At 38.2% G+C, this 24,405-nt stretch overlaps 1 protein-coding gene across 11 annotated transcripts in view; it reads left to right on the forward strand.

The window, feature by feature from the left end:
- The window catches only part of TCF12 (transcription factor 12), a 137,211-nt gene extending 113,013 nt beyond the window's left edge, over nucleotides 1–24,198 (forward strand). For 2 of the 11 annotated variants that reach the window (XM_075273510.1, XM_075273519.1), the window contains 13 exons: nucleotides 2,139–2,244; nucleotides 3,215–3,348; nucleotides 3,513–3,657; nucleotides 3,813–3,883; nucleotides 7,001–7,079; nucleotides 10,587–10,660; nucleotides 11,822–11,896; nucleotides 13,495–13,692; nucleotides 18,954–19,068; nucleotides 19,772–19,940; nucleotides 20,679–20,911; nucleotides 21,032–21,185; nucleotides 23,116–24,198. In XM_075273510.1, the coding sequence (XP_075129611.1) occupies nucleotides 2,139–2,244; nucleotides 3,215–3,348; nucleotides 3,513–3,657; nucleotides 3,813–3,883; nucleotides 7,001–7,079; nucleotides 10,587–10,660; nucleotides 11,822–11,896; nucleotides 13,495–13,692; nucleotides 18,954–19,068; nucleotides 19,772–19,940; nucleotides 20,679–20,911; nucleotides 21,032–21,174 (1,542 nt within the window). In that variant the 3' untranslated portion in view covers nucleotides 21,175–21,185; nucleotides 23,116–24,198. The remainder of the gene's footprint in view (nucleotides 1–2,138; nucleotides 2,245–3,214; nucleotides 3,349–3,512; nucleotides 3,658–3,812; nucleotides 3,884–7,000; nucleotides 7,080–10,586; nucleotides 10,661–11,821; nucleotides 11,897–13,494; nucleotides 13,693–18,953; nucleotides 19,069–19,771; nucleotides 19,941–20,678; nucleotides 20,912–21,031; nucleotides 21,186–23,115) is intronic. The other 9 variants (XM_075273511.1, XM_075273520.1, XM_075273515.1 and 6 more) reach the window with 7 other exon arrangements.
- Nucleotides 24,199–24,405: the final 207 nt, after the last annotated feature.

A 24,405-nucleotide genomic window follows, 5' to 3' on the forward strand; every position in this document is an offset into this window, starting at 1 on the left:
GTGACAGTTATTTATATAATGAAAAATTATATAAATTATGATTTTGCAATATTGCACCAATCACTTTCCTAGATCTGTTTTGTCTTTAGTCTTGCTTACTTTTAGTAGATAAAAATCAGTCCATGGTCATGTGATGTACACTGCTGCACAGCTCGTTACCTGGCAGATGCCCGATTGCTGTGCTGTGACTATAACGAGGTGTGTTAATCACATGACCCTGAGCTGTGTATCACATGACCATGGACTGAATATTTTTCCATGGAAAGGGAGTAGAATGATTGACTGCAAACAGAAATCTAGAAAACCATGAGATATTGATACAGAAAGTATATTGAAAAGTTGTAATGACTCTTCATTAGACAAACAATAACATTTTTTTATATATATTTGTATGAAACTGGACTTTTTTTTTTTTTTTTTTTAATAATTATTATAAACAATTTCATCATCCAAAGCTCAAGTAGTCCAATATGTGTTGTATGTACTTCAGTATAAGTGTTGTATTGAAAACAATGTATACCAAAATCTGCTGTGTGAACATGTCCTAATTTAGCCATGTAGTTATTAGGGTCCATTCACACGGAGGCTTTTTTTTCAGCGCTGAAATTCCACACCAAATTCCTCACCATTTTCCTCCGTGTGAATGGACCCTTAAAAAATACTTGATTTTGGCTTAGAAGTATTTTTTTGCCATATTTGCAAGTTTTTATTTTGGTAGATAAAAATTTCGTTGTAATTTTGTGATGCCTTGGAGATCGTGCAGGTGGTGGGATTGTCTATTATGACCATATCCTTCCCTGTTCTAATAGGTGATATGTCATGTATATCCACTGCCACCCAGATAAAAAAAAAAAAAAATGTGGTTGAGGTGTTGAATTTTGATTATAGCAAAATATTATGATGTAACCACCCTATTCACGTAAATTAAATGTGGAACTGTCTGCAGCAAGTCAGCCTTGTGTGAAAACTCTCAAAGTGCTTTGACAAGTGACACTTTCTACTGGGCATTACTGTTTTAGTACAACCATTCTGATGTGATAATAAAATCAGTTAGCTGACAGCTGCCTCCTGTGTATTGGCAGCTTTACTGCACATTCACACGATTGAGTATCAGCGGGTCCCTGGCTCCCAGGTACATACTGTCCCATAGTGATTATAGTATAGGACAGTATGTCTAGTATCATAGATGATTCTCCCAGCATACTGTCCAGGCTGGTAAATCCGGCCAATACACAGACTGAGTTTCATGGCTGAATGTCTGTCATGTGAATCTAGTCTTAGTCGTGGCTATGGCTAGATTCACATCTATGGTAGAGTCTCCGTATGAGACTCCTTTGCAGACTCCATGTAAAATTAGTGTTTAAAAAAAAGTCCAGCAGTCTATGGGGTGTGTGGGTAACTGTGTTTTGGCGGGCGCGCTCTCTGTCTTTCTGGTCCCCAAGTGGACCTGAACAATGGAGAGATGAATGCTGGTGTGAACCTAGATTAATACTTCTGTAATGTCTATGGCTAGATTTATCAAGTTCTTCGTGAATACATTTTAGGACCTATGGTTGTGTGTATTTGTATTTGTATCTACTTAAGTTTACATGTATGTAATGTGTCTTTCTGTGTAATGAATAAAGTGTTACAGTACAGGTTTCTGTCTAGATTATTGCAGGACACATCTGCTAATCATGTTAGGCGCTGTACAGATTACTTGATAATCGCAGTGTTTCATGGAGGCTTTAATTAAAAGCCATAGACTGACTGATCACTGCTGCTGATCTCATCAGAGAAAAGCATACATGTTAGGCTACATGCATACGACACTGCATTGTAAGTGTGCTAGGTGTGTTTTTCACAGGTAGCACACTGACTCATTTGTTTCTGACTGTATACACTCATACGTGTATCCTCATGGGTTTGTGCATGCAACAGTAAGCACGGTGCAAAACTCAGGACCGCTCTCAAGCTCATGGCACATGTATGCCTTCTATGTGCCATCTTTCCTGATCAATCATGGGCCGCCTACATGTACATATGTCTTGTCATACGTGATCGGAGGATTGTAATCTAAGTGCTTGAAACTGGAAAGTGTTTCTCTATTATAGATATTCTTTGTTTTTCTAATTTTGACAATTTTTTTCCCCCCTCAGGTCTATGCACCATCTCCAGGTTCAGATGATTTCAATAGGGAGTCTCCGAGCTACCCATCCCCAAAACCGCCCAGCAGTATGTTCGCTAGCACTTTCTTTCTGCAAGGTTTGTTTTATATTGTTGATCATCTCAATATATCAATTGCTGCTTGAGGTAAAAATATCAGCATTGTCCAACCCCGTGTGAGTATTGTGTTGGCACTATTTTAGGATTTGTTTTGGAGTTGCCAGTTGAGTTCCTAATGACATTAATTTTCACTTAGGATTATTTTTCTTTTCATTGCTGTTTGTTTTTACAGCTGAGGTTGGTCTGTTAACAAAGGGAACTCTCTCTGTATGTGACATAATGGCCATTTATAATGGCAGGGTATTATTGGGAACAATGCGTACTGTACTTTACACTATAATAAGAAACAACTGGACAGCCCACCTCAGTATGTACAAGAGTCAAAGTCTCCTGAAGCAACAATTGTAGATAAGATTCCGCACAGTTCCAGGATAATTGATCTTATCTGTACTCATATGTCATACAAGCTTACATACTTTATCTTAGATGTATTTTCTGCTTTAGCAGTAATTGTCACTTCTTATTTTTTGTGTTTTAACGTGTTGTTTAGGGGGTGTTTGGAGAACATTTTTGTAATACACTTTGTTATAGTCTTTATTCTAGTCCCTGCCTGCCGTTTCCCTCTAACTGCTGAGCACTATAGACAGAGAGAGGATGTAGAAGCTGGAAGTACTGAGTGCTAGAGATGAGCAAGTAATATTCGATGCACTTAACCCCTTGGTGTTTGGCCGCTTACACGCATACCTAAGGCGGGGAGGTATTTGGTTGAATACTACTCACTCATCTCTACTGAGCGCTATAGCTCTCAGCAGTTAAAGGCAGACAGGCAGGGACTGTAAAATAAACTTTTTAGTTAGATATATAGATCATCTCAGTAGAGCAGTCTTTAGAAAGCAGGTAGTGTAGAAACCTAGGAAGATTCTCTTTGCATGGAATACAAAGTAAATACATCTTTGTACAAACCTATATTGCTGTTGGTTACTCATTGGCAATGTTAATTATTGTATAGATGGCAACCACAACTCATCGGAGCTGTGGAATTCCTCGAATGGAGTTGGACAGCCTGGCTATGGTGGAATGATGGGAGGTTCATCTACTCACATGTCACAGTCAAACAATTATGGAAGCCTACATGACCGCTTGGTAAGATGAAATGTCAAAAGGGGAATTTCACCTATTCTAAATGTTGCATAAATTACAGTGCAATTGATAATGAGTGTATTTATATTCAGCAAGTTGTGTATATTAAATCTCCAGAAATATAATCTATTTTAAAAGAAACTAATCTGCCATGTCCTCCTTTTTAGAACTATCCACCGCATCCGGTTTCACCAACAGACCTAAATGCCAGTCTTCCACCAATGTCCAGCTTCCATCGAGGTGGCACCACTAGTTCCTCTTTTGTTGCTGCTTCCCACACACCACCCATCAACGGATCAGACAATCTCTTGGGTAAATTTTCAGTTGACAAAATAATTTTTCTGTAACATTTTAGTATAAGGTCACCATTGCAATGAATGTATTAGTAACATGTATTATGATACGCCAGGCAATATTAACAGAATTTCCGGATTTTTTTTTTTCCCTGGTGTGGGGTTATTTTCTAGGCACAGGAAGTAGAGGTAATGCAACCGGAAGCTCACAGACTGGAGATGCACTTGGGAAAGCTCTGGCATCTGTAAGTATTAGAAAGAAATCTACAATGGCCTTGCCATTATTGGCCTTAATAGCTGGGTTGGGTGTTTTGTGTACACAGTTGCTTTTATTACGCACACATTATTTAAGCATTACATTTTTGCCTTAGAATACAAGCTTCTAGAAGGATCTGTGCAATGCTGAGTTTTCTCAGTTTATTAAATGATGCATGACCTTCTAAAGGAAACAGCTGTCTGTCCTGAGAGTATCACTTTTCACATGGAATTCAGCCTGGGAGTTGTTAAATGAAAGCTCTGCTCATTGGGTTTCTTGCACATTAATGCTGGATGTATTCAGAAATCAAGTGTATGGTATAAACCTTTTAAGATCCCTTTCTGGACTGTTTAAGAGCACAGACTGGTTCAAGTTTCCAGGATTTCAGCATGAATACAAACTGAAAGCAATATTGGAGGTTTAGAAATGTATTCACACCAAATTTCTAGTGTAAATACAGTGAAATGCCCACTAGTTGCCATATTTACAAAAGCCCTTGTGGCACTCTTCTACACGATCTATATGCTGTCTGTTTGGTTTGCTTTGCATGTCTATTGTAGATTACAATGTAGGTTAACCTTAAATCTTGGTTTTTACACAACATCAAACTGCATATTACTATTGTCAAGGCAATGAAGCATTCCTTCAATGCACCGCTCCCTGACCCCCTTCCCAATTTGTGGAGTTTTAGGAACAATCCAAAATTCATTGTAATAAAGAGGCCTAGATGTGTAATCTATGAGCTGGGTGGGCTCTTGTTGTCATGGAGATTTGATTCTGTCATCCTGCGTTGCAGCAAGGCGCAGGGAGCAGCCGGGTCATTCCATAAATCACTGCTGTCATTTCCAATGGAGATGCATTCCATCTGCTCTATGAATACATGCCATAGTCTACTCATTCACATCCGCTGCTTCATTTCATGTTTATACCCCACCTTGATGGTTGGGCGTTCTTGTTTTCCTAGGTTTAGTTGGTTACACTAAACTTCATGTCATTTAGGGCTGATTAAGAATGAAATGACTGATGAAATCTAAATATAAAGTTCTAAGTATCTGTCCCTAAAAATGAATTTATTTGATCCAAAAACATTACACCCTCTGCTTGTTTTGCTGTTAAACACACATTTTCCAAGGGCCTTTCATGTGTAAAAGATCAGAAGATGAAGCATTTGTTCTTCAGTTTAGGTATTAAAGAGCATACCGAATACTATGTGATTAAACATGTAAGGCCAGATAATACATTTGCAAAGGTTCTTTTATTTTAGGTTTAAGCCTGGATAATTGTGGTCTTAATCTCAGGGTAGCCAAGAAAGAGAATTGTACATGAAAGTATTTACACAAAGTTCCCAAAGCCCTGTGGATTATGCATTAGTTTGGATAATGAACTAGTGTAGATAGAAAGGAAAGAAAATCTGGGTATTTGTGCCATTTCTAATGTGTTTCCCTGAACGGTTGCCAAATAATAACCCTTTAAGATTGTGCCCGTGGAGGGTTATATGAAGGGAAGGAACATCTGGTTTATTTCATTGCCTAATGCCAAATCAAAACATTTAGGCTTTAATTTTGAGGAGATCAAACAGGAGCGCTATTTAACGTAGTCGATTATATCAGACGTCTTTGCCATACCTTATGTTTTGTGCATGTTGTAGCACATCTCCCTGTCTGAGTCATTAAGTGGCCAGTGGTTTTTAGCACAAAGAAAATTGGAATTCAGGGAAGTGAACTTTAAAATGCAATTCATGAATTAAGTTTCTTTGTAGCTTTGAGACTCTATATCATTACCATAACAAAGCGCGACTGAAATGTACACTGCAGTGTTTAAAAAATTGGACTAACAGCTCATGGTCTGGCTCTGTGGGCTTTCCTTTGTGTAGCTATTGTCTGTGTCCTCTTTCATTAGGTTTGGGCATATTGGCACCCTGCTGATCGGAATGGACCATGACTGATAGGAGGAGGGCTCTTGTTTGTTGCTAGAGAATAACTGATGTTACCATTTAGACTTAGCAGAAGGTGTAAGGATTGTGCATATTGGTCATTTAAAGCTGCACGTGATATGGACTGAATACAGAATGGTCTGTCCACATTTACTGTAGTATCATATAAGACTACCTTGCGTTTTTGGTCAGTATGTTCGTGGTACAAGAGACTGTCATGTATCTGAATTGCACCTGAGTTGTAAAAGGGGTTTGTCATTACAGAACAGAGTTGTAAGTATTAAGTGTATATATAATTATATTAATAATGATGAGGATTCCCACCACATTACATCATTTATAGGTCTCAATTCCCTGTATATATTACTGATAACATCAGATGGGCTGGAATGGTTAAAGAGCTACTTTTATGTTTGTATACCAATCTATGAACCTACCTGACGTAATCTGCAAGTGTGTTTTATTCCGATATGAAAGAGCGTCATGTTAGATATTTAGCTGGTCCTACCAAAATTGGAATATTCAGCCAACTTTTTTCTTGTGTATTGAGGCCTTAAACATGCCTAATACATGTTTCATACTGATGATCTATCCACAGAGAGAAATAATCCGTATCTGATCTGTGAGGGTCTGATACCCAGACCCTGTACAGATCAGCTGCTGTGGGAGCCTCGAGGCACTTGAAGCTGCTGCAGTGGACAGGAAGCAGTTTCCTGGCACACGTGCTATACAGTGGCCTGAGCTGTAATCCTTCTTCTCTTACTAGACTACAAGCAGATGTCTCATGCAAGTTTGACCAATTAATTGCTCATGTAAAAGGGCCTTAACTTGACCATATGTAAAAGGGCCTTAACTTGACCATATCTAAAATTGGCTTTTAGTTTCTGGGCTGTTGCCAAAAGTTTCTCTCCTGAAAGTGAGTGCTATTGCAGTGCATACCACATACAGAAAGCTATATAGTGTGGCCTGACTCCAGACAAGAATAGATTGTTTCACATAAGGTTATAATGTTGCTGTAATTTCAGGGCAGTGTTATTTAATACTAAATTAAGACACATACACTAGATGCACAAACAAGTTTGTTCCGTGTGTTTGTTTCTTGTCTGTGTATATTTGTTTTTCAAAAGCCGTATATTATATTATAACAAGTACCTACCTTCTGGTTTCTCCTAGATTTATTCTCCTGACCACACCAGCAGTAGTTTTCCTTCAAATCCTTCAACCCCTGTTGGGTCTCCATCTCCTCTTCCAGGTAGGGGCTGAATTTCTTTTTCATGGATTAGAACGTTATTTCTGTGCTTCAATATACCATGTTATTACATAGACTTACATATGCTGCGCTTACAAGTGGTAAACTAACCACAAAACTCTCAATACTCTTCAAAGTGCACTTATGGAAATTACCAGTGTAAGACTGAGGAAACGTTGGCCAAAACCTGCGCTGCTTAGCAGCCTTAATTCCTCATGAGTTGTACTAAAACCAAAAAAATACCGCACTGGGTTTTAATTCCACAACGAATCAATTATTGTTGAGAATGTGCAGGTGAGCCTCAAGCAAAAAACACCATATTATGTGTGGCTTTCTTCAGTACTTGCAATGGAATATGTTGCTGAGAGTCCATGAGGAGATTCTGCAGTATTTTTGCAGTGTGACACCATGCCCTATATGTGTTTTTACAATTGAGATATTTTATCTAAACTGCTTAGGTTTTTATTCTAGCAGTTGCAGTTATCTCTGCAAGTATAGTTTTTGGATAGTAATCTGAGAGGAGGTTATGTTCTAGGAAATAGCTGGGCTTTATTTTGCTGTGACGGGAATGATTTTCTGTGTTGAAATGGAGACTGCTCAGTTCCATAGTGCTGAATTATTTGGGAATTGACTGACTTGTAGGGCACATCATATGTGAACTCGCATTATTTCCCATGTTTTACTGTCACAATGTAAATTCCCCATCAGTAGGTCTTTGCAATGTATGAGGAAACCGAAGCACTCCGATGAAATGTACTCTGAAACATCATGCACGCTAAGCCGATGTTACCCCTGGCATTATTCAAACTGGATGCCAAGGCAACGCGCAATGGCATCCAGTGAGAAGTGTGTGTGTGTGTGTGTACACATATATATTATATATATATATATATGTGTGTGTGTGTATATATGAATGAACTTCTTTCGGCCTCTTAAGTCATTGTCATTTCTGCAGGTTGCAGTGTTAATTGTGAGTATGGTTAATTATTTATAACATGGGCGGCTGTACTGAAGACTATGATAGTTATCTGATGTATGAATAATGAACTGTGGGTGACTGGCTGCTCCGCACTCCCACTTCAGCTGTCTAGTAAAATGTGAACAGCTGTTCTACTCAGACAGGACACAGAAAGCCCCATTGACATTTTTTTCCATTGTATAAGGAAAAAGCCATCATTAACTCCAGGGTGATGTAACATGACTCCTTCCTAATACATTAATAGCATTACTTGTATTCAATCGCGAAGATTTACGTTATAATCAAATTATTGTAAGCAAATAGTTGTAATTACATTAAGAGTTTCCTTCCATCTCTCATTTTGAAGCCTGTCAGCTTGGACTGAAGCTTATACAGATCTTTTGCTGCTAGAATTTGGATATTGGAGAAATATGGTTATGTTGTAAAAGTTGCTGTGTTTGGTTACCTAGAATGGTCAGATAATACTTTCCTTGGAGCACGTGGTACACCTACATGGATACTCTCCCAGTTTTTATTTCTTTAAAATTTCATCGTACAATGAATATTTTAAACTTTTTTTTTTTTTTGTAGTAATCCTAGTCGTGCATTTAGGTTTGCTATACACTATACTTGGTTTCAAAAGGTTAAAAGAATGTGACCTATGGGCCATATGTGACTGAAACCATGGCCATGAGACTTCTACAGTTTGTGGGACATTGACCTGTTCTAAGTTATAATGGCTGTGGATTTCTTCATTTTTGTTTTTAAGATTGAAATATAGCATTATTGTAATGAATTTCAACTCCTATTTCATCAAATAGCCTCTGTCTGACAGCTTCATAACTGCTAATGTTACCTTTCTATTCAGACAAGTTGAAATCCAACCTTTCCCATTTTTGTAGTTCTTGTTGGAAAATGTTGGTGTTGCGCTATGTTCACACCTGCGTTTGGATTTCCGTTTGGGGGGTCCGCATGGGGACCCCCTGAACAGTAACCTAATCCATTTAAAAAATGGGTTTGGGGACAGAAACCCCAAACAAAGTATAAACACTGGTGTGGACCCAGCTTTACTGTCCGGCTATCTCATTGACATGATCAATTCAGACCAAATATTTCAGCTACATCCAATCACAGTGCCACATTGTCACTTCTTGATAATGTATCCAACATGGTGACCAAAATGCTCATCAGAAGATCTGTTATATAATAAATTAATGTATTGCAATATACAATAGCAATGTATGTCTTTTTGGTGTTGGTGAAAATGATAAATCACAATAGAGTTAATGTATAGGGGCTTGTGCAAGGGAGAAGCAGACCAGCAGCCCATCCCAAACTACGACTCAGTCTCTCCTTCTTTAGTGCTGGTTTGCAAAGTGAAAGCAGGATCCTAGCGACTTGCTGTGGGCAACTGCACCACTCCAGTGATCTTTATTAACGTTGGGTTTAGAGAAGGAGACGAAGATCTAATTTCTGGGCACTTGTCTCTCAGTTGAGCCCAAGTATTGATTGATTTGGAGGATTCACCTGATGTGTGATGGATGAGATCTTGCACACCATAGAGAATGGTTGAATGATGGGCAGCAGCAGCTGCTAAAACAAGCCTTGCCAAAGTGAGTTTCTGAATCAACATATCCATGTAATGAGGAACAGAAAGGCATGTTTTCAGAAGCAAATGCATTTTACGTTGCTGCCTTGTGTCAGGGAGCAGAGAATTCATGTGCAGAAGAAATATGTAAAATGAGTGTGTACAGATTTCCATGTCAAACAAACTACAGGGAGACTTCTCGCCATCAAGTGTTGGTAAAATTAGTTCTGGTTCTTTCTCTTTGTGTTTACAGAAGATATTGCAGATGTCTTGTCTTTGTGCACAATAAATACACTCGGCATTTACTGAAAATGATATTCATTTGTGGAAAGCCAAAAAAGGAATTTGTAATAAACATATTCCTCCTTTCCCAGACACAGTTGTGATTGAAGAAACGTACCCATAGGCCTTTACTTTGATGTGCTTTTCTGATTTTCAGTGGTATATCCATAATTTATTAATGTTGTTGCTGCATTATTCATTTGGTGAGGTTATGTGGAAAGTGAATTCTGAGCACATGAATCATTTATGTTGTCTTTTTCACTGGTAAGAGGTGGCGCTTATTTGCTACATTTCAGTGGCCTGTTCACAAGCATATTGGTTTAAGTATTCCTGTAAAAAAAATTTATTTATTTTTTTTTTACTTTGTCCATTTTTTGAGAATTGTCAAACTGATAAAATACATTGATGGTAAATGGGTTTTAAAAGCTTACATTTTATATTAATGTTAAAGGGGACCTCTTATTTGTTTTATGCTAGTTAGCAGTCTCACATTTTTCTATGATAGACTGATATTTTTTTTTTCTGGCTTATATCCTATAGAAAAGGGTGTTGGAAAAACTCCATATACAGAGCATCCACAGAATACCCAATTGTTTATCTAACTACATTTATTTTTAGGTCAGCAGGTTGTTGGTGTTATTTCTGAAATGTGGTTTTAACCTCTACCATTCTGTTTTTTCAGGTGCCAACCAATGGTCTAGACAAGGAGGGCAAACACCATCTTCTCCTAGCTATGAAAATTCACTTCACTCCCTGGTAAGAGAAATGGCACTGTTGTCATACACAAACTGTGCTTTTAAAGTTCTTACATTTTTCATAGCTGTCCATTCAGTGAGGAAATCAACCGTATGATGTTACAGATACATTCTTAGAAGCAAATGGGCTGGTTTGAGTGAACAATATAAAACATATAGGGTGTGTCTGTCACCATCTGTTCCCCGCTCGTCAAAGCCTCTATTTGAGAGACAGCTGCTGCTAAATGACTGTTATGGGAGACCAGTATCCTTCCAGAAAGCCACAGCTAATTTGCAGCAAGAGGGCGTGTTTTTGGTAGTGTGAGTTAATAGAATTGAAGATCTTTAGCCAAAGTTTAACGTGAAAGAGAATCAGGCCAGACAAATGCTGTGAAACTGCCCTCCTATCACCCTACAACCACAGTAGATCACATTTGTTTACTTCATTTCTTATGGGCGCTTGTTTATTTTGTCAGTGACCTATGTGCACCCAGGAAAGCACACCTGCATGTATTGAACGGTCACAGAATGGTCTCTGTGTAATATCTTAAATATTCCCGACTGAGTTTTACATTGGGGCGAATTTATCAATATATAATTTTCTGGTGTGAATGCCTAAAAAATTATTCTGTTCTGTGGATGGCCCTATTCATGAAGTTCTTGCCCTTTCTTCTCCTACACATAGTGAAGACATTGAAAGATAAAATTCACGACTTTCCTTATCCAGCCTGATCCATCATTGAATTTCCCAAATTCATGAAGAGGGCATACTATGCACACAGTGTTTCAGTATTAATAAATCTCCCACATTGTCTTAATGTTTCACCACTTTAAACCTCTTCTAATTTGATCTTAGGCTGTTTATTATTTACTCTTTTAGGTTTTTCATGTCTTCTGAGTTATCCTCTCCCATCACTCTTCCTGTTTGGTTTCATAGTTTAGACCAGGTAGAAAGTCTGCTTTATTACAGAGTCAGGATTGCTTTTCCTTTCTATTTGGTTACAGTCACCTTTTACGCCCATGGTTATTTTTTTTACATTTGCAGAATATTGCATTTATCTACAGACTTCTGCCTTAACTTGACTAACATTTCAAGCAGATTCACACTTCACTTATTTTCTCCTCTACCCTTTAATCAATCTTAACCTTTGCTGTGCTTCTTGTTCTGTCTTGCCTTTGCCAGAAAAATCGGGTTGAGCAGCAACTCCACGAGCATTTGCAAGATGCTATGTCCTTCTTAAAGGATGTCTGTGAGGTAGTAGTATTTCTCTTTAGCTGGTGCCTTTTCTTTGTGATTGTGCATTCCTTTCACAGTTTTCTTTTCCTAAGCTTTGCACGTTGTAGATTTTCTTTTATACTAAACACCACATTTTGCAACCATTTTGTGTAGTAGTGTTCTAGTAACTGCATGCTTTATGTGTACCTAAACATATGTATAATCAAAGAGTTAAATAAACCTATTAAATGCATATGTATTGCAGCAGTATGCTTCATGTGCTGATCACAGAATACGGGCTGTTTATTACTATTGACTACAGCTGTATACTAGGAGATGATCCATCTAGCTTCAGCAAACACTAATGTTCTATCTGCTGAAGGGAGGAGATACATGTTGAAATAATTTTACAGCCTATTGTCAAGTCATTTAATCAACAGTCATCCTTTGAGGGCTGTGGTCATAGAAATAGCATGTCCTTAGCTAATCAGAGGGAAATTTATTTCCATGTATTGTTATTGTGACGGCTTATATTGTAGCAGGAGGGTGGACTGCAAACAAAAAAGCCAAAAATCTTCATGCACTAATGCTAATAAATCAACTCCTTTATTCTCCTTCATGATGAGGCTTTAGAGACAACAACATCCAAAAAAGTGAAAGAAACCTGCAGGCCATGGTGTCAGTAATGTTCTTAGTGGTGCATGCTTATAGCATCTACATGGGTACATGTCCTGATTCTCCTATACAAGAGCTCCTGGCCACATCTCTTATACCATTGTTTATTGTGAGTTGTTACACATAGCAAAGTGCAGATGTAGCCCACAATCAGGCTGCTGATACAGTACAGCCCGGCCACATGCATTTACCACTACTACTGAGTGTGTCCTATAGCACGTATTGAAAATGCTAACCAAATTTGTACTATTATCAGTGGAAAGACCTTGACGAATTCCAGTTATATGCCGTACCTGGGTTCCCATCCCTAACTGGTTGGTGTCCCATTAGTTAGATCATTTGGGTTCATTCAAAGTTTTTCAAGTTCTTCACATATTCACCTTGTACACTGTTTTAGATACTTTTTTTGTTTTAGAAGAACATCCAAAGGGCCTGTTAACACCAAAAGATTGTCTTCTGTATATAAGGTGGGGGATGGTATGCATCCCTCATCCCCCTCTTTTCCAGCTGTATTGTAAACCACTTTTTTTTTCTTTTAAAAACTTAGGAGTGTGAAGGCATTACATGCAATTCTGTAGCATAGTCACGGATGTTATTTGTGTCCATTCAGCAGATTTTTTTTCTGTGTACACACTAAATCTAAACTAGAAGCTTTACATTGTTAAAAGTGCATTTGTCCCCCTAATATGGTCTTGCCAGTCAATTGCATGCCATAACATGAGTTGATACTGCTTTTTTTCTTAATGGTGTTTGGTGTTGGAAGACTAAAGACTACCTCCATTAGTACACGTGTCAAGTTCACGTTGCTAGGATTCGGCAAATTCTTCTATTCAAACTTAAATTTTGTATGATACTTGGCATGACCTTGATGTACAGTTGTGGGGGGGAGGGGAGGGGAGATATCACAGAAAATGTAATACATTAAAATCGAATGACAATTGACTGGACCTAAATTGCCTTTTCAGCAGTCTCGAATGGAGGATCGCCTAGATCGGCTTGATGATGCAATACACGTACTGCGGAACCATGCAGTAGGACCTTCCACAAGTATGCCCGCTGACATACACAGTTTACTGGGGGCAACACACAATGGACCCATTGTAAGCCTGACTTCAAATTATGGGACAGCTGGACTTGTACCAAGCAGCCGACAGACATCAATGGTAAATCCAGTCTTTTGGAATTAAAGTAAATGTGGGTGATCTTGTCGTGTACATTCTAACTGCTGTGGAAAAAATGTTAGTTTGGGTTTGCATTCGGTTTATTAATAGTTTGCATTGTAATCTTTTTAGACACACTAACAAGATTAAGTGGGGACACCTGCTGCTAATTTCAGATTTGAGGTGCACATTTAGGTAGAAGTGAAGAATAAAAATGAATAGCTTGCACACTCTGACCTTGTCAGTGGCCCATAAAATCCTGCTTTGCCATGTGCCGAAAGCAGACACTTTCTGCAGAGTATATTTTAGCTTATACATGCATTTTTTCCAGATGTGTAATAATTGGCAGAACATTTTTCTCCTTGAAATACTGTGCAGAGAGATTGAATAGGAAAAGCAGTCAAGAGGGACTGAATTTCAAGCGTTCTGGTCTGGAAAAGCTGTTTATTGTAAATTGGAACTAGACTTCAATAGCAGATGCTGGCAGTATGCAGCTTGAATGTGAATGTTGGTTTGTGCAGGCCTAAATTTTTTAACTCAACCCCTCCCCCCCCTTTCCACCCCCTCTAACCCTCACAAAAATGAAAAGGGACAGAGCACAGCTGTAGTGGAAGTAACACTGGAAAGGAAACAATTTTAGATTAATCCCAAAGCAGTGTAAAATAATTCATTCCATCTTTGTTAAAGGCATGGGAACCTTTTGAAAGGGGATTTATATTTGCTTGCACAGTTTAATACTTTTGTATGACAATAACATGTGTGAGGCTAAGATCTGAATTTGTATATGCACAGTAACAAGCGTGAAGCCGATTTATTGGTATGTCATGGTGCACATGACTTCACTTAAAGAGAGCCTGTCAACATGATAACACAGAATATGGGAAGTGATTCAGTATGACTTAGATTTTAATAGTTATGTTCTTCTATACTTGGGAGTGCAATGGATGGTATTACTCAGTGATTGACAGCCTCCCCTATGTGAGTGTAGAGAAAGAGATAGCTGTCTGATATCTCAGAGTAGGACTTAGCATTTGACTAGTGGGTCTCCAGACATCTTAAGCTTGAAGCACAATCTTAAGTGTTGATGCATAGGGTAATGCATAAGTAGCAAGACATAAACCTATAAAACATGACCATAAGAAGTGTAAATTGAAATATATATGATGTGTTTAGAGAAGTCAATTGAATACCTTTTGTATGATGTATGATTGCTCTCAAACTGGATTTCCTGGCAAAAGGTTTAGATTCTGAGAAGTGAATCTTATTTATTTTTAATGTCTTTCTGGAGTGAAATAGAAGGTAAATTCAATTTAGCAAGAGTAGATGATGGTGGCAGAAGATGCCAGGAACAGAGCGGCAGGTTCTCCTCCCATACAATTTAGTTTCTTACTTTAGCTCTAAATGATACAAAGAACAACTTCCGCGTTTTGTTGCCTAGATGTATTTTTATATTGTCTACCACAATGTGATAAACCGTATCTGTACCTTGTAAAAGACTGAAAAAGGATATGAGGATATGCCAGCAAAGGGAAAAGGCAAAGCAGGCTGCATGATGGGAACCAATCTAATGTGCTGTACTTGGCCTTTTGTGTGTGTGCGGTTAGTAATGGTGGGGGTTCACCTTTTTTTTGAGTATAGATTGACAAATAACTTGTTCTGAATAAAAAAAAAAAAAAGCCTCCCTGAGCGAGCTGTAGAATGGTATAAGGTCTGCCATTTGATATGGCATGTGTTGCAGCATGTTAATATGTGCTATTCTTGTGAACATAGACAACATTATGCTTCATCTTAGTCACTCTTAGTAATTTTTTTTTCCCCATTGTAAATAGTTTTAAGTTTCATTTACATGTGGCATTTTCTTATTTTATGCCTCAGGGCCCTATTGTAAATTTATAATGCTTCTCCCAAGATTTCTGTCATCAGTGCCGGCCCCATGGGATAGAACTGATCAGAAGAGAGTATTTTTCATGCACCGTACAGTTTGTATATGGATGCAGTTGCTAGTTGGCTGTTCATGGAAAATCCAGCAGAACCTATGAGCAGTTCAAAGGCCAGTGTGGCTGTGTTTGTTGTAGTCTGGTTTTATTGGGGAGCGAGGGCTCTAATCGCTGAAATGTATACAAGTGCGGCTTGGGCAACAGACTTGTGTAGTGAAATAGCAGCCCGTCAGCTGTATGCTAATGAGCGGTACAATTATAACGCCATCCTATCAGGCCGCTGAGAAGGCCACTCTGCCCAGACAAAGGACTGTTTGTACACCTGTTGTGTGTGGACATTGCCATCTTAATGGCTTTAACCCTTTGGGTATTGTCAAGCCTGTAAGTGAGATTGACACTAGAGGCGTTGAAAGAACAGAACAAAGCGAAGGCTTAGCGCAAGTTAAAAAGGACAACACTGGCTGTGAAAGTTACATTCTTCAAGAAACATGCAAGAAACATTTGCAAGAGGAATCTAGTTACAGATGGGCAGAAAGGAAGTTGTGCTAATTTGGTTAAGCTGGAGTTGCATGTTCCTTGAGTCAGGTGCGGTAGTGGGTAGGTGGTTAACGAAGAAATAATAATAATAAAAAAATGTGGACCGAGGAATTGGAAAGCATGAAAAGGACCCTTTAGAAAGTTCCATGTTTATGTTGTGTCCACACAAAATATATTACACTTGTTACCTTTTGGTTTCATAAGTGTTGGTGCAGATTGGTTTAGTTACAATTAATGGGTTAAGAATGTTCTCATACATTTAGAACAAAATGTATACTTTGAATAGATTACATTTAGTTATCAATGCTTTGGGCATATTATCCATGTGTTTAACAAGACTTCTCAAAAGGTATATAGCACACATCTGTAAACTTCCATTAAGAGTTGTCTTACACCCATACTTGTGTAAGATCTGTGGGATTTCATTTAACCCTTTCCCGTCACATTCATTTTGCATTTTTTCCTCTCCTTCAAAGGACCCTAATTCTTGTTTATTTTCATTCGTACAAGGCCTTGTTGTTTCAGAACAAATTGTGCTTTATAGTGCTGATATTTAAGTACCATATGCTGTGCTGGAAAAAAAAAACATTCAGAATGAGGTGGAATTTAAAAAAACAAAAAAAAACAACAACCTGCAACTTGCACCACTATCTTGTAGGTTTTGTCTTTACAGTGTTCATTGTGTGGTAAAATGATGTATTCCCTATATATTCCCGAGTATCGTCAGGGGGTGGTGATCAGTTTCCATGACAGCTCGAAGCCTATTTGAAGGCTCCCAGGCCTGTCACTACTGAACCTCTTTTATACTCTGCCATAGGCAGAGTGTAATAGAGGTGGAGGAATCTGTATTGCAGTATATTGTATGAGCAATCACGCCCACTAAGGTTCAAGTTCTATATGGATACATATAAATTCCATTCACACCCCCCCCTCTCTTTTTTTTCCCTAGATCACGTACACATATAAACACGTTGGGTATACTCGCCTCTGAAAATGCCTGAACTATAAAAATGTTTTTTTTAAAAAAAAAAAAATCTATGCCATATAGTGAACACGATGCCAGGACAAAAAAATAAAAAATGGCTGAATGAATATTTATTTTACCATTTATCCTTCTAAAAAAAAAAAAAAAGTAATAAGTGATCAAAACATCAGACATTTCCTAAAATTGTATTGGTAAAAACCACAGTGTGTTCCACAAAAAGATATCTTCCACAGATATTTTTCAAATTTTAAGTTTTCATATTTTTTAGCTTATTTTAAATGCACAAAAACATTATATAAACTTTGTATCCCTGTGATTGTACTGACCTACAGTATATAGGAAATGTCATTTTTGCCACGTGTTGAACTGCAAAAAGAAATATGTAAGAAAATGGTTTACAATTCCACCTCATTCTGAATTTTTTTCCCCCGGGATTTTCAGTCCATTGTACAGAGCTTAATGGTGCCATTGTGAAGCACAGTTTGTACAGCAAAAAATAAACCCTCACACAGTTCTGTGAATGGAAAATAAAAATGTATGGCTTTTAGAATGGGGAGAGGAAAACTGAATAGTTCTTAGAAAAGATGTTTCACAATTGTTTGTTTCATGTAAAATGTAAGTTTTTAATAAAACAGATGACAGGAGCTGTCAGGAATGATATTGATGCATTTGGTCTGTGGATTTGCTGCAGATTTCGCGTAAGGCATTGCAAAGGGTAAGGGCTGCAGTGGAAATCCACTGACTAAACTGACGGCTTGCTATCAAATCCACATCTCCAGTCAATTTACTTGTAAAAATTTTCCACAATGTGTTGGATGAGATATTAATATCTCATCTATTTAGCTGATACTGTACTAGTCTGCAGGTGCAAATCTGCAACTAAGGTGCAATTTGTGCATTTATCATTTGAGGGCGTGTAGATAGGGGCTGCTCATAGAAACAGAAGGCCAGATAACTAAAAAAATAAAATAAAATTACAAGCCAAAAGGAAAACTTTGCAAAAAAAAAAAAGAGTACATTGCAAGAAATGAAGTAAATAAAGTTGGTGTCTCATTCCAGTCAAGGACACGTTATCTGATGGTGTATTCTTCTGGACTTTTCTGCTTAGAAGAGATTGTCTGACATCCCGTAATTGCTAATTTAACATGATCTATGTCTCTTAAGTCAGGGATTATAACCTTATTAAAATTGTTTATCAATTATTTTCAGCTCCTTACACCGTAGCCAATAACTTGATACATCTGGCATCTTCTAAAATTCATCCCGAGTTTACTAGATGTCAGAAGCTCATATTGGCAGGGGCATGGGAGCTTTTACAGTGATCCAATTTCTTAATAAATATCTTAAACAGCCCGACAAAACGAGAGAGCGAGATTATAAAGGGAGGGTCTCTCTCCTTCTACACACACATACATACACGTGTGTAATCTGTAACCTACACAACTAATATATCAAAAAGAATACACAGAAGGATGTGTTCTATAGATTGTCATTAAGTGACTGTGTGAATAGAAATTGTTTACTGCACCAGTGTGAATACTCATTGATTTTTGTAATGCATTTAGTGGCGATCTGCTTAAATGTGAAGCGTCTGAATGTTGAGTACTGACTTCTGTATTGTGAGTGTTGAAAAGCGCAGCTGTGAGATTTGTTTACGTACGTGTGCAATAGTTTATTTATTTCATTAGATCTATTTTTTCGTTTTACATAATACATATTTAATTTTGCAGGCGTGATGTGACTTGTTCTCCTGTCATGTGGTTACCACTGAATAATTACAATTGTGCGTTCTTTCTCTGCTTTAGTTGGGAAATCAGAGAGAAGAGTCTGTAAGTCTCAGCAGTGACCATGCAGCTCTGTCCAGCACAGTCTCTGCTTCAAGCACAGAAATAAACCACAAACCCCAAGACAATTACAGAGGTAACTTACATACAGCATCATAACCTATGTTATAGAAACGTTTTGTTTGTTGGGCAAAGTGACAACTGTAGATGGTTGCTCCATTATTAGATGGGTAAATGCATGGTGCAATAGTCATGATGCTAGATCACATAGGTGTCCTAATGCATCTGACATTTTAAATGGGTTGCCTAGGGTTAAAGACACAAGTCCAGAAGCAGAACTTGACGTTCCAGAAACAGTGCCACTTTTGTCCATGGGTTGTTTCTGGTATTGCAGTTCTGCTCAATTTAAGTGAATTAATGTGAGCATCAATCCCAACCACAAGCTGTGAGCAGGTGGGGGTGCCATGTTTCTTTTAATCCTGAAAACCTGTTTGAAGTCTTAGTAAGAAACAGTGATAATGGTGCACCAAAAAGGGAAGATTGCAGACCCTCAAAACACACATTAACACGTCAAGCCTTGGGATTTGATGTTTTTCAACTTCATAAAACGGGCAATAATCCTAATAAGATAGGGCTGCAATAATGCCCCTGCTTGTGTAACGTATCCTAACATCTTAGGCTCCTGCTATTAAATCTTATGTTTAACCCTTTTTTGGGCTTCTCATATCTGCATTTGAGAAAATCTTTATTCTGGTACTTGCTATTCTGGCTTGGCTGTGTTTTATGTTCGTTAAAAAATGTATAATTTGATTTATTTCATGTTACTTGTTTTGTGGCAGCATTATCTGGTGCACTGACAAACCAAGCCGTCATGCCACCTCTCATTGAAGTGAAGTCTGAGCATAAAGAAAAGGACGAAAATCTTCATGACCATGGCTCCTCAGATGACATGAAATCAGATGATGAAACATCTCAAAGTGATTTAAAAACTTCAAGAGGTAGAACAAGGTAATTTCAAGAAAAGCGTTGTTATCCAAATAACACCAGACAATGAGTCAGTTATTCAGTAATGTCGTCTTCTGTGTAATCTGTGGGATGAACGTCTTGTCCTTGCTCTGTTGGGTGTTGGGCTTTGCTTGAGAAGTAGCAGGTGGAATACATCCACTAAAGCTTGTTGTTGTTGTTGTTGTTGTTGTTGTTGTTGTTGTTGTTGTTTTAACTCTTTGTGAATGTGCAGCCTGGACTATTTCTTTAACAGCATGCTTGTGCTTTCTAGGCAGGGAAAATATTTTATAAACTATAAGATGAAGAGGAATCCAATAAATCCCCATGTGGACTTGCAAACAACCATAGATGTGCTTAGGTTGTGAGGAGGAAAGCCTTCACAAGCTGCTGGTGCTCCCAGTAGGGTTATTAAGAAGACTGCCTGACTACAAGGAAACATAATTAATACATTGTAAATTCTATTAAAATTTTAAATTGGCATTCTCCAAAGTCACCATCTGGACTGGTGTAATGTTGCTTTGCGAACATAATTATTATGTACTCAGCTGAATGGTACAGAGAATAAAACGGTAGTCATCGATTTCTGATTAAAGTCATGTATTTTAACTGCTCTTCATAAAATGCAGGGTTTTAGTGTAGTCATCCAGTGCAGGCCGTCCATATGTACTTGGCTGCCGTTATATAAGTTGTTGCTGTCCAACAAATACTAATTACTTTTTTCTTCACGTTTCCTTACTACAGCAGTATTAATGAAGATGAAGACTTAAATCCAGAACAAAAGCTGGAAAGAGAAAGGGAGAGGAGGATGGCGAATAATGCAAGGGAACGATTGCGCGTTAGAGACATCAATGAAGCTTTCAAAGAACTTGGACGCATGTGTCAATTGCATTTAAAGAGTGAAAAACCACAGACAAAACTGCTAATTCTTCATCAGGCTGTAGCAGTTATTCTTAATCTAGAGCAGCAAGTCAGAGGTGAGTTGTTTTCTGTGTTTGTGGTATTATATGTTATGTCTTCTAAATGATATACATGCAACGTATAAATTCTTTCTAAACTTACTATTACAATGACAACATTTTTGTTTGCCATCACAGAGAGGAATCTAAATCCCAAAGCAGCCTGCCTTAAGAGAAGGGAAGAAGAAAAAGTTTCTGCCGTATCGGCAGAACCACCAACTGCACATCCGGGAACTCATCCTGGGCTTACTGATACTACCAACCCTATGGGTCATATGTAAACATCAGCCAGGTAAGTCTACTATGTATTTTAAACCAATGTGAAGCCGTATTGGCCTTATAGTAGCACTTGGACATTAAAATGGTTGTCCACTTTCAGATTTACCGTATTTTTCGGACTATAAGACGCACCGGACCATAAGACGCACAAGGTTTTAGAGGAGGAAAATAGGGAAAAATAAATTTTAAGGAAAAAAAATTGGTGAAATATTTAATAACCTAATAATATAATATTTCACCAATGTAAATAGAACCAGGGGCTTTCAGACACAGGGATACCAAATGTGTATGTGTTTCACAGTAATGTTTTTGTTTTATATGTATTCTAGGGATATGGGGGTGATTTGAACCTATCTATCTATCTATCTATCTATCTCTATCTATCCATTCTCATCCATGGATGGAAAGAGACACCCTGCAGTGAAGCTATGCAAGAAGAGAAAAAGGGGCGCGCCAGACGGGTGAAGGAGGTGTGGTTTTCTAAGCAAACTTGAAAACACACCTCTTTCACCCGTCTGGCTCGTCCCTCCTTCACTGCCTCTCACATCTTGCTCCTGCAATGAAGCCACACAGGCAGGGAAGTAGGGGCGGGCCAGACGGGTGAAGGAGGCGTGGTTTCAAGCTTGCCGAGAAAACCACGCCTACTCCTCCCGTTTGGCCCGCCCCTCCTTCCCTGTCTGTGTGCCTTTATTGCAGGAGCAAGATCTGAGAGGCAGTGAAGGAGGGGCGGGCCAGACGGGAGAAGGAGGCGTGGTTTTCTCGGCAAGCTTGAAACCACGCTTCCTTCACCTGTCTGGCCCGCCCCTACTTCCCTGCCTCTCATATCTCGCTCCTGCAAACACGCGACACAGACAGGGAAGGAGGGGCAGAGCAGGCAGGCACCGTGCTGCTCTCCTTTTGATTCTCATAGACAGGACACAGACGCTGCACACGCTGCATTCGGACTATAAGACGCACACACATTTTCCTCCCATATTGGGAGGAAAAAAAGTGCGTCTTATAGTCCGAAAAATACGGTATATTGAGAGACAAATGTTATTTATATAAAAAAAAGTTGTACAAATTTTGCAATAGACTTTTTGTATCGATTCCTCACAGTTTTCTAGATCTCTGCCTGCTGTCCATTCGTTCTGCTGACTCTTAGTGGATGGTCATGTGATTTATGGTCCATGGTCATGTGATGGACACCCAGGTGCTGCTCGTTATAGTCCAGCACAATAATCAGACATCTGCCTGGTAATGAGTTGTGCACCTGTGTACTCATCACATGACTGTACCATAAATCACATGACCAGTCAGAATATTATCCACAAGAAGTAACCAAATGAACGAGAGCAAGAACAGATCTAGAAAACTAGGAGGAATCGATACAGAAAGTATATTGGAAAATCTTATTATACAAACATTTGTCTCTCAATATTGGTGGACAACTCCTTGAAGAGAATGTATAAATTCCATTTGGGGCTTCATTCTACCTTGGTAAAGGATGCCTTTAATGCTATAGTATAAAAATCTTTTTTTTTTCTTAAAGGCAGTGTCTTAAATATGCTGTAAATGCCAGTACTGTAGTTGTATTGTTCCTATAACCTACATGAAAGGATAGTTTTGTGTGAGTGAGAGGAGACCAAAAGATAGATATGTAACACAGTATCAGACATCATACATATTGCATCCAGATGATCCCGTAGTTTGGTCTGATCCCGTTCAGAGGTCTGAATGGTTTTCGATTCTGTTTTATTGAATCATATTTAGTTCTTAATTAAATTGTCAAATGTAGCAATTGGTTATGCTCATTGGTAATTTTGACTATCTAGTGGAGAGTGTGTGTACAGATTATACATATATATTGATTGTGTATGTATGTGTTGGTGTCTTGTTTTGTTCTATTTTTAAGGTAAGAGAAATTTAATAAAGGAAAAACGTAACCACCTTCTCTTTTTCAGGACTCACACTATGAATAGGATATAGAAGGTGACCTTTTCATCACAAGGACACAGACAACTAACATTGACGACACAAATCTGACAGGAGAAGGAGCAAATAAAGAGGGGGAATTTGAATCAAGATGCCTAAAATGCAATATGATGATGAAAGCAAATGTGGAACACCTGCATCAGAAGTTGAAATCTGCTAGAATTTCAGCCCATTTCTGAACATATCTTATTTGTTTCAGTGTGTCGTTCCTGCACAATCAGACTGTCCTACTATCTCCACACCTTGTGGAAGCTGCCTTGTGCCTAAACTGAATTGACAAATGCATTGTATCTACAAATTTTATTTATTGTTAAGGAACTGTTGTAAAGATCTACGTATAAAAAAACAAACAAAAAAAAAAAAAACAAAAGAAAAGAAAAAGTTAAAAAAAAAAAGGAAAAGTTGGGCTGAAAGTGATTTCAGTTGATGCCAGCATTTGTTCGAACTGTTCTCTTGCGGAGAATACAAACAGTGGCGACCTGTGACCCTTTAGCATTCCCAGCATACCTATTAGTGTCTTAAAAAAGGAAGGGAAGTGACTTTTTAATGTAATTTCCATTTCTTTTGCCATCTTCATAGTGTTTTCCAACTAATGGAAGATATTCCATGGCATAGCTTTGGGTTTGTTTGTTTTTTTGGGTTTTTTTTACTTTTTTTTTTTTTTTTTTTTTTAAGTTTGGTCTCTGAACAGTTATGGTCATAGGTATCCTCCCATGTCAAGCGCCATGCTTTAAATCATGAAGTAAAGATTGAAGACTTGAGCAATGTTTTCATGTGGCTACTGAAATGTAAAATGATTACATTTATAAAAGAAAAAAACCAAGATCTCTAAGCTTTATAATAAACTAAACTGTATTGTGGGGGCAAGAGTCCTAGACTAGAACATGCATATCTACCTTTCCCATGGAGTATCTGTAGGACAGCAAGCATTAGCTAAATACAAAGGAGACTTGGCAGGCAGTAATTATGGTAGATTTACCATCACTAGATGCATGAACAAATCTTATTGTATTATGGAACATGAGCAGTGGTCACAATCTTAGAAAAAGAAAGTTTACATTCTGCAGCCGTAATAGAATGCAACACATTGACCAGTCATGAATTCTGTTCTAGCAGACCCTCTCACCATCCTATAGATTCTGGTGAACTTCCACCCAAACAGTCTTCCATTATGAGCATGGAGAAAAGAAATTCACATTAAGAGTCGGGTCCTGGTTTGAACAAAGGTTTTTCCCAGTTGTAACAGATTGTGCGCAGAA

This window comes from Leptodactylus fuscus, chromosome 5 (genome assembly GCF_031893055.1).
Source record: "Leptodactylus fuscus isolate aLepFus1 chromosome 5, aLepFus1.hap2, whole genome shotgun sequence".
Classification (NCBI taxonomy): Eukaryota; Metazoa; Chordata; class Amphibia; order Anura; family Leptodactylidae; genus Leptodactylus; species Leptodactylus fuscus.